General features: G+C 47.8%; 1 protein-coding gene and 1 pseudogene across 1 annotated transcript; one reads left to right on the plus strand and one right to left on the minus strand.

The window, feature by feature from the left end:
- Window positions 1-1,208: 1,208 nt before the first annotated feature.
- Window positions 1,209-7,529, plus strand: LOC119331747 (protein argonaute 1D). Its single transcript, XM_037604907.1, has 21 exons — window positions 1,209-1,910; window positions 1,991-2,140; window positions 2,244-2,377; window positions 3,093-3,202; window positions 3,483-3,589; window positions 3,721-3,859; window positions 4,005-4,121; window positions 4,230-4,337; window positions 4,529-4,600; window positions 4,718-4,840; window positions 4,952-5,117; window positions 5,201-5,322; window positions 5,403-5,540; window positions 5,670-5,812; window positions 5,906-5,968; window positions 6,116-6,179; window positions 6,258-6,393; window positions 6,489-6,562; window positions 6,646-6,740; window positions 6,842-6,873; window positions 7,001-7,529. The coding sequence occupies exons 1-21, from the start codon at window positions 1,501-1,503 to the stop codon at window positions 7,201-7,203; spliced, it is 2,706 nt and encodes a 901-aa protein (XP_037460804.1). The 5' UTR covers window positions 1,209-1,500; the 3' UTR covers window positions 7,204-7,529.
- A 286-nt stretch (window positions 7,530-7,815) lies between these two features.
- Window positions 7,816-10,040, minus strand: part of LOC119334151 — a 9,698-nt pseudogene continuing 7,473 nt past the window's right edge.

The following is a 10,040-nucleotide window of genomic DNA, read 5'->3' on the forward strand; positions in this document are numbered from 1 at the left end:
AGCAGCTTAACAAATACTCCGTCAGTTCGGAAATAAGTGTCGTGATTTTAGTTCCATAAAAAGAAAAGATGCAATACAATACTACATCACAATTATACCTTGCCATTTGTCGGGCCAGGCCGGGCTTTGGGCTGGGCCCACCAAAGCCCGATTCAAAAAACCCAGGCCCGAGCCCGAGCCCGGCCCGACCGTCGGGCCTAAAAATTGGGCCTGAGCCCGGTCCATGAGCTAAAAGCCTGCCGGGCCTCCTCGTTAATGCGCGAATATGACGGGCCTGGCCGTCGGGCTTGAAATCTAGGCCTGAGCCCGGCCCATGGACAAGGTCGGGCCGGGCTTTTTCGGGCCGACCGAGCCGGGCTGCCCATGGCCAGGTCTAATCACAAGCTAGAGGAGGAACTCTACACAAAGCCGCCCGCTCGGTCGCCACGTGTACCGCCACGGTGGGAAGTAATTATAAGTTTGCACAAGAATTTTTTTTTGACAAGATAATGAACACACTAGATTGTCTTTACAAGAACCAGCAACCAGCAAATGAACAACTTAAATAAACAAAATAAATGCGCTGTGAAAACATAACCTACCAGGAATTACAAATAGCAGAGAAATTAAGGGAGGAAATAGGAGGAGGAGGAGGGTGTGTGTGGGGTGGGGTGCACTGCAAGACACTAGCTAGAGCATATAAAGTCATCTCCTTGGCGTTTTCTCCCCCCCATCCACCTCCACTCCACACTCACAGCCCCAACCCCTCCTCCTCTCTCTGAAGGAACAGAGCAGCGAGAGAGGGACTCCTGTAGCCCAGGAGTTCGGATCGACCCCCTTCTCCGGCCAGCCAAGGTGACGATAGGGCCATCGCATTTCCTCTCCGATCTCTGCCATTCGCGTCTCTTCTCTTGCGGCCGGTGGATTTGGGTCCCCCTGCTTTTTTGGCCCGAGTTTGATGAAAAGAAAGAACGAGCCGAAAGATGCATCTTTTCTTGTTTGGTTTGATGAAATCCCGAGAGAAATATCTTGTTTGCTTCGAGATGGTATATAGTTGAGTACGCTCACGCCATTGTTCTGACTGAGATCTTGGTCTCTCTCTCGTTGGCTGCAGTTGATCGAGCGAGCATGGGGTCGTGGAGGCCGAGGATGCCGGGGTTCGGTGATGAAGGTGGCGGCGGCGGGCGAGGGGGCGGCCAGGGCAGGGGCGTGGGTGGTCGCGGCCGCGGCGGCTTCGGCTTCTACCCGCAGCAAGGCGGCCGCGGAGGAGGGGGAGGAGGCTCCTACCAGCCTCGCGGGGCCGCGCAGCAGTGGCGTCCGGCCACCCCTGCTCCGGCGCAGACGCACGCCAATGGCAACGGCGGCCCGGCCGCCACGATAGCTCCCGAGCTGCGCCAAGCAAAGACGGACGACGCCACTCCGGCTCCGCCCGCCCCGGCCCAGCCGCCGCCGGAGGCCCTCGAGGCCGTCGCCGAGCACCTCGAGCTCGAGGACGTCACCGACCAGTTCGACGCCCTGTCCATGGACGGTGACGACGGCGACTCGGTCTCGGTCACCACCGGCACCGGCAGGGAGCTCGTCGTGGCCCGCGCGCCGATCCCGCGGGCGGACAGCTCGTGCAAGTTCCCGCACCGCCCCGGGAGCGGGCGGGCCGGCACGCGGTGCCTGGTGAAGGCGAACCACTTCCTCGCCGAGCTTCCGGATAAGGACCTGCACCAGTACGACGTGGCCATCACGCCGGAGACGTCGCGGGTGTCCGGCCGCGCCGTCATGGGCGAGCTGGTGCGCCTGCACCGGGCGTCCTACCTCGGCGGGCGCCTCCCGGCCTACGACGGCCGCAAGAGCATGTACACCGCCGGCCCGCTGCCCTTCACCTCCAAGGAGTTCCACATCACCGTGCTCGAGGAGGACGACGGCTCCGGCCAGGAGAGGTGAGCTGCGATGGTTACTTAATCCTCTGTTTGTTTGTTGGCATTTTGTTTCTGACTGTGTTCATTCCATGATAATGTAGGCGTGAGAGGACCTTCAAGGTGGTGATCAGGTACGCGGCGAGGGCCGATCTGCGCCGGCTCGAGCAGTACATCGCCGGGAGGCAGGCAGAGGCTCCCCAGGAGGCCCTGCAGGTCCTTGACATTGTCCTGCGTGAGCTGCCAACAGCTAGGTACAGTACATTGCTAGATCACTTACTATGCATTATGTAATACTAGTAGGAGATCTGGGTGAAGGACTGAAAGGATGATATGCTTCCATGAATTGCCCTCTAGATATGCGCCATATGGACGATCGTTCTTCTCACCGGACTTCGGGAGGAGGCGGTCACTCGGCGACGGGGTTGAGAGCTGGCGCGGGTTTTATCAGACCATTCGCCCTACTCAGATGGGATTGTCGCTCAATATCGGTAAAGCTCTCACCTTTTCTCATGAATGCTTGTATGCTAATCATATGTATTCCCTAGCAGTACTAGTACATTGTGAACCCGCTGATTAGCAGTGGAAATTGCTGCATTTTCATATTCACATCAGTGTTGTTCTGCTGAACAGAACATTCAGAACTAAAGCCTTCTGATAGATATGTGTAGTTTTCACTTTTCAGTGAGGGGGAAACTCCCTATCCATTTGTGTACTCAACACAAGTACTCTTCTGTTAGGTATCTAATTATTATGATGCTCATTACTAGGTCCATGCTTCATTTTGTGGCCCAATTTCCTGCTTATGGTTATGCCATTAAGGCCTCATGTACAGAAAGTTTACATGACTAACTCATACACATGATCTTTTTTGTTTGTTCGTTTGTTCAGAGACAACGCTTCTCTAATGAATTGAAGATAGGAAAAATGATATGTGAAATGCACTTAAAACCAGCTAGCTCACTAGCATAATCAGTGATAACTTAAGATAGCTTTAATACACATTCTTTGCATTCCAGGCTTACAGCTATCTTTGGATGTGATGTTACTGTTATTTATGGTAGGATGCATTCACAAAGTTCTGTTGCTCTGAACTTTTTTGATAGAGATGCCTCTTGATGTTGCTTAATTGTTTATTAAGATTTCACACTTCCTTCTATACTTCCCTCAATATACACTGACCTTCCTTTCTCTGCCTTTTTTTAGATATGTCAGCAACATCTTTCTTCGAGCCGCTGCCTGTCCTCGATTTTGTCGGGCAGCTTTTCAACGCTGACATTCACTCAAGGTCCCTCTCGGATGCCGAGCGAGTCAAGGTATACTTGGCTAACACTTTGTAGTTTGTACTCAACATTTTGTCCTACTTTGTTTAGGAAGATTAGCCTTTGTTGTAAGACGGTAGTGTTGGGTATGTTAAATGAATTTACAGTCCATTGTCGGCTTATTGATGAATACGTTTCCGATAACTCATCAAAGTTTGAATGGCTTTATTTTCGCAATAGATTAGTTGAGCTGTGATTTCTTGCATAAATATTTTTGGTAATTTTTATTAACTAAGTTAGCAAGCAAAGCTGATGTTATCGTTGAACACGCTAGATCAAGAAGGCCCTAAGAGGAGTCAAGGTGGAAGTTACTCACCGTGGCAACATACGGCGCAAGTACCGGATATCTGGTTTAACAGCTCAGACAACAAGGGAGCTAAGGTATGGAGCTTCCTCTTTTCATCATGCACCATTGTGATTTCCCTCTTATTTCATCTGAAGCCATTCATGTACGTTGGAAAACCTATGGTGCTATTTTTGTATTCCTAAAAAATGGTGTTCTTTCGCCGCAGTTTTCCTGTTGATCAAGGGGGCACGGTGAAGTCCGTTGTCCAGTATTTTCAGGAGACATATGGGTTTGCCATCCAGCACATCAATCTTCCCTGTCTGACAGTCGGCAACCAGCAGCGTCCAAATTACCTCCCCATGGAGGTATAATGCTAATACTGAAAATACACTCCCTTTTCTTTTTTACATAGTGAAGATCCTGCTCTATTTCTTTTCAACCTTTCACAGTGAAACCTGTGAATCAATTGTTTATGATCTGTGCTTACAATCCTGAACTGAATTTATTCAGGTGTGCAAAATAGTGGAGGGGCAGAGGTACTCCAAGAGGCTGAACCAGGGTCAGATAAGAGCTCTTCTTGAGGAGACATGCCAGCGTCCACATGACCGGGAGCGCGACATAGTTCAGGTATGGCATTCTCAGTACTGTTGGGACTTCTACCATTCTACTATGTGCAAGTGAGCAATCTCACATGATTATGCAGAACATAACCTTTTTTTGTGTGTGTGTCCATAGATGGTGAATCACAACTCTTACCACGATGATCCGTATGCAAAAGAGTTTGGTATTAAGATCAGCGAGCGCCTGGCATCAGTCGAGGCACGGATTTTGCCTGCTCCTCGGGTAGGTGGAAGAAGTACCTCAATTGTGCTGAGACAATGTCTTTTGAAGTTCTAGTGCCCTTATTGTGCGAGTGATCTTTTTTTATGAATGGATGGTGCATGAGAGCTGGACATACTACACAAGTTTCTGTAACTTCCCCTGTTTTCTGAATGTCTGGTACAATGGCTTCCCCTGTTTTTCTATTCTTTCAGCTTAAGTACAGCGAGACTGGTAGAGAGAAGGATTGCTTGCCTAGAGTTGGCCAGTGGAATATGATGAACAAGGTAATAAAATAACAATCCATCAAACAGCCGTACTAATGCTACATGAATCATATCGCCTTTGTGTACTTTATCTCGACCCTTACTGTTCATTTTTCATTTTTTTTCTTCTTTATGCAGAAAATGGTCAATGGTGCTAGAGTCAGGAGCTGGCTGTGTGTCAACTTCGCTCGAAATGTGCAAGAGAGTATGGCTACTGGATTCTGCCGTGAACTCGCTCGCATGTGCCAAGCCTCAGGAATGGCAAGTACCCCTGAAATGCTTCAAGTTACACTTTTTGCACATTGTACATGCTATTTTTTCTCTGTACTTGTTGTTTACAACAGTAACAGTGCTACTTACTGTCAATTATAGGACTTTGCTTTGGAGCCTGTTCTTCCGGTTATATACGTGCGCCCTGATCAAGTGGAGAGAGGTTTGAAAGCTAGGTTCCATGATGCCATGACCGCACTTGGACCGCAGCGCAAGGAGATCGAATTACTTATTGGGATACTCCCTGATAACAATGGCTCACTTTATGGTAACTTAAGTTTCGGCTATGTCTATTTCTGCAACTGTTAGGCCCTAGGTTTGGCCAAAATGCTCACACTGTGACGATATCAGGTGACCTGAAGCGTGTCTGCGAGATTGACCTTGGGCTAATTTCCCAGTGTTGTTTGACAAAGCAAGTGTTCAAGATGAACAAGCAAATCCTGGCAAACCTTTCTCTCAAGATAAATGTCAAGGTAGGTGTTCAACTTCTTGTTGCCTTTTTGTGCGTTTCTTCGGTTGTCGAGTCTAACGTGACCTTTTTTTCTTGATGAAGGTTGGGGGAAGGAACACTGTACTGGCTGATGCGTTGACAAGGCGCATTCCTTTGGTTACCGACAAGCCGACGATCATATTCGGCGCAGATGTCACCCATCCTCATCCTGGTGAAGACAGCAGCCCCTCCATTGCTGCAGTAAGTTGAACAATCTCATACTCTCCATGTTCAGTGACTGTTCTGTTCTTATCTACATCGATCGATCGGCATATTTGCTGAAAGAAAAACATTAACCTTATATTTCTGTCATGTTGCCTTGCCCTGCAGGTTGTGGCCTCCCAGGATTGGCCTGAGGTGACCAAGTATGCTGGCCTAGTCTCTGCTCAGACTCACAGGCAGGAATTAATAGAGGATCTGTACAATGTGACTCATGATCCTCAGAGAGGAACCATCCATGGTGGCATGGTCAGGTATCCACCTCAGTCCCTCACCCTCCCCAGTCTCCTTTCCTTGTCTTTATACTTTTCGGCACAAGTCACACATTGTGCTGCACATGTTTCCAGGGAGCTTCTTATATCCTTTAAGCGAACAACCGGAGAAAAGCCTGAGCGTATTATTTTCTATAGGTATGCTGCCTTGCAGAAATTCTACACTAGTACTTTGAGACAATTTAAAAAAAAAAACCCTGTGGTGTTAACACTGGAGTTTGTTTGGAAAAATAGCTTGTGATATATACTTGAGAGCTGGGACTAAAGGTGGTTGCCTTTACGCAGGGATGGCGTGAGTGAAGGCCAGTTCTACCAAGTTCTACTGCATGAGCTTGATGCCATCAGAAAGGTAACAAACAGTACAATTTCCCCTGTTTTTCAGGGTTTTTACCTTCTCCATTCTGATCTTCCTTGATATGTCTCTCAGGCATGCGCATCGCTAGAAGCAAACTACCAGCCGCTGGTTACATTCGTCGTGGTCCAGAAGCGCCACCACACCAGGCTGTTTGCGCACAACCACAATGACCAAAGCACCGTCGACAAGAGCGGCAACATCCTTCCTGGTGAGTTACTGTCATGCCAATATATCGTTCACTGTGTTCTGTCATGATCTGATCTTGTCTCCATGATTGATCTGCCTTGCTTCATTTGTTTGCAGGCACTGTCATTGACTCCAAGATCTGCCACCCTACAGAGTTTGATTTCTTCCTGTGCAGCCATGCCGGCATCAAGGTAAACTGATGAGACATACTTGCATATTGTTTTCATCATTTAGACTATGAGGTGATGGTTGAAATGATCTCCATTGTGGGTAGGGCACGAGCCGCCCCGCGCATTACCATGTCCTGTGGGATGAGAACAACTTCACTGCTGATGGACTGCAGACCCTCACCAACAACCTTTGCTACACGTAAGTTCTGCAATCCTTCGCCCGGTTCTCATCGTGTTCTTGATCAACGAACAATGAGCATTGTCTTCCTATCTTACAATCTCCTCTGACCTCTTGTGCAGTTACGCGAGGTGCACGCGCTCAGTGTCGATCGGTAAGTCCGCACCCTGAAATCTTTGCCATCCTAAATAACTTATGTTTGCCAACATGCTGAAAGTCTTGAACTGTGATAAACATTTCTGACTAACTGAAAACGTTTTCTGCTTCCCCTGCATTTGCAGTCCCTCCAGCATACTACGCTCACCTGGCCGCCTTCCGCGCCCGCTTCTACATGGAGCCGGACAGCTCCGACAGCGGCTCCATCTCGAGCGCGCGCAAGTCCGGCTCGTCAACGTCCCGCAGCACCCGCGCCGCCGGCGCCGGGGTCGTCAGGCCCCTCCCTGCGCTCAAGGACAGCGTGAAGAAGGTCATGTTCTACTGCTGATGATGCTCTACAATCTACTGCTGCTCTAATAAAAAGGCTCCATGCCTGCTCACCTGCACGTTAGGTGATCAGTTCACTGAAGGTGTGGCTGTACTGATAATTAAGTAGAACTATGTGCCCTGTTGTGGCTCTTGGGCTGTGAGGATTCCATTACTCTATGCTGAACCAGGTCTCATTAGAGAACTCTATTCTAGTATTTTCTAGTGTGTTTAGGACTAGGAGGCTGTGCCATGGAAGCTGCACTGAACTTGCCTCTGTTAATTTGCCTTCTATTCATGTGGATCTATCTATTCCAGAATTAGTACTATTATTATTTGATCTGGGTATTCAGAATGTGCTTGCTTGGTAAACATTTGCGCAAGTTAATCATGGTCATTACCAAAATGCAATTAGATTTGGTTCTACTTGCAACTACCACCATTTAGGATATTAATATTTTTCTTCAGCAATACCAAGAGTGTATGAAGAGTTTTAGAAACTACCCTTGTGGAAAAACAACACAAAGAAGCAGAACTCCAAAACAATCTTCAGTGCCAGTCACTTCTTAGATGCAGCTCAGTTAAGTTAGTTACAAAATTTTCTTCACAAGTGTGTGCATAACTATGACCAAAATCAACATAACCACTCAAACAATCGTTCTACTTCGCCGCTATGAATTTCTACTCCTGCGGACGATCTTGTGGCAGAGACGCTTGATCCAAAAGGCCGAAACTCTCGCGTAGTTCGAACAGGGGCCGGTCTCCGTGGATTTCACCCTTGAAAGCACGCCCGAGGGAACATCCGATGGCTCGATCGACCGGGACGGCAACCGCATTGCCGACCTGGGTATATCTAGGTGATACAAGACAAGAACAATGCAACCGAATCAGCTACATGGAAAGAAAATACAGTTACATGTTCAGAGATAGATGGTCTCTGTGTTAGCAAATACATACAGCAGCTAGAGCATTACTAGTAGAACCCTCAAACCCTCAAACCCTTGTAGCAGTTTTAAGAGTTGAGAAGTGCCAGTTTTTGACACTTTTAAGGGTTGAAAAACAGAGGCAAAGACTAGAACCCTCAAATCCAACCCGTAACCTGCTTTAAGGGTTGGATTTGAGGGTTCTAGTCTTTGCCTCAACCCCAACCTTTAAAACTGTCATTTCATATATCACACATTTCATCACATTTCATCATATGACATATCACAAATTCCATCACAATTGACATAAAACAATAATCATTCTAGTTATTATTACAACACCGAATAAAACAATAATCATTCAAATTATTACAACAATGTTTGAGCAAATAACACTAATTGTTCGAATCAAATAGGACATAGAAAAGGAAAAAAAGATACATCATGGGCCAATGCGCCGCCCATCCAACTGCCAGTGGTGCTCTATTAGATCATCCCGGAGCTGACCATGAGTGGTTGCATCCTCAATCTGACGATGTGCTTGAAGAAAAGCGTGTATGCGAGAAGGGTTTCTTTTCGGTTGCACACGGGTACCAACATTGTCATAGAAACAAGGGAGGTTTAACCCTCTCTCATCCTCTAGGATCATGTTGTGTAGAATCACACAACATTTCATGATGTTCATCAAGGTTTTTTTGTCCCAAAACCGAGCTGGACCACGAACTATGGCAAACCTTGCTTGCAAAACACCGAAAGCTCTCTCAATATCTTTGCGGGCTGCCTCTTGTGCCTTGGTGAAATGAGCCTCTTTTCTTGTTAAGGGCACCCCATTTTTCTCCTTGATGGACTTCACAAGAGTTGCCCATTCGGGATAGATGCCATCGGTGAGATAGTATCCCATTGAGTACTCATTGTTCATGATTTTGTAGTTGCAAGCTGGAGCATCCCCAGAAATTAATCTTTTGAACAAAGGAGATCTATTGAGGATATTGATATCATTGAGTGTTCCTGGCAACCCAAAGAATGCATGCCAAATCCATGTGTCCTGAGATGCTACGGCCTCAAGCACAATGGTAGCATCACGGCTTTTACCGCAATACATTCCGTGCCATGCCTTTGGGCAATTTTTCCACCTCCAATGCATGCAGTCAAGACTACCTAGCATCCCCGGCCATCCCCTTTTTTCATTCATTTCCATTAATCTTTTTGTATCTTCCTCGTTTGGTGCCCGAAGATACTGCTCACCGTACAACTTGATGACCAACTTGGCAAACCTACGGACTGACTCCGTGGTTGTATCTTGCCCAATGCGAAGATACTCGTCGGTATAATCCGCGGGTATGCCATAAGCGAGTACCCGCATTGCCGCCGATATCTTTTGATATGCACTAAACCCCATGATACCGGCGGCGGATCTACGACGTTTAAAGTAATATGAGGCGGCCTCACAATCGGTGACAATCTTCACAAACAAACTACGCCGCATTCGGTACCTTCTGCGAAAGAGACGAGGAGGGTATGTAGGTACCTCGGAGAAGTAGTCTTCCATCAAATGTTCGTGTCCGAGAGCGCGGTTCCGGTAGATGGTGACTCGGCCCATCTTCGACCCTCTCCTCTGATCCATCAGCTTCACGCGGTTTTCAAACAATTGCACGTCGATGAGGAGGCTCATCATCTCGACGTCGTCATCTTGCAACAACTCCTCAATGTCGGAATCGTCAGATGTCGACCAACCCGACGAATCGGACATGACAATCTCCTCATTGTTCATCTCCATCTGCAAAGGACATTCACAAATTAGTGCTAAAAAATGAAACAAAAAGAAAATGAAATAAAATAAAAAAAATGAAAAAACCTCACCTCTCGGACGAGGCGGCGTCGGCGGCCGGGGCAGGGCGGGAGGGCGGCCGGGGGCGCGGCTTCGGCGGGAGGGCGG

The sequence above is a fragment of the Triticum dicoccoides genome, chromosome 7A, assembly GCF_002162155.2.
Source record: "Triticum dicoccoides isolate Atlit2015 ecotype Zavitan chromosome 7A, WEW_v2.0, whole genome shotgun sequence".
Lineage (NCBI taxonomy): Eukaryota > Viridiplantae > Streptophyta > Magnoliopsida > Poales > Poaceae > Triticum > Triticum dicoccoides.

Coding starts and splice junctions, on each gene's coding strand:
- LOC119331747 (XM_037604907.1), top strand. CDS start 1,501: ATGGACGGTGACGACGGCGACTCGGTCTCGGTCACCACCGGCACCGGC. Junction 2,141..2,243: donor CGTGAGCTGCCAACAGCTAG/GTACAGTACATT, acceptor ATTGCCCTCTAG/ATATGCGCCATATGGACGAT. Junction 3,203..3,482: donor CGGATGCCGAGCGAGTCAAG/GTATACTTGGCT, acceptor TGAACACGCTAG/ATCAAGAAGGCCCTAAGAGG.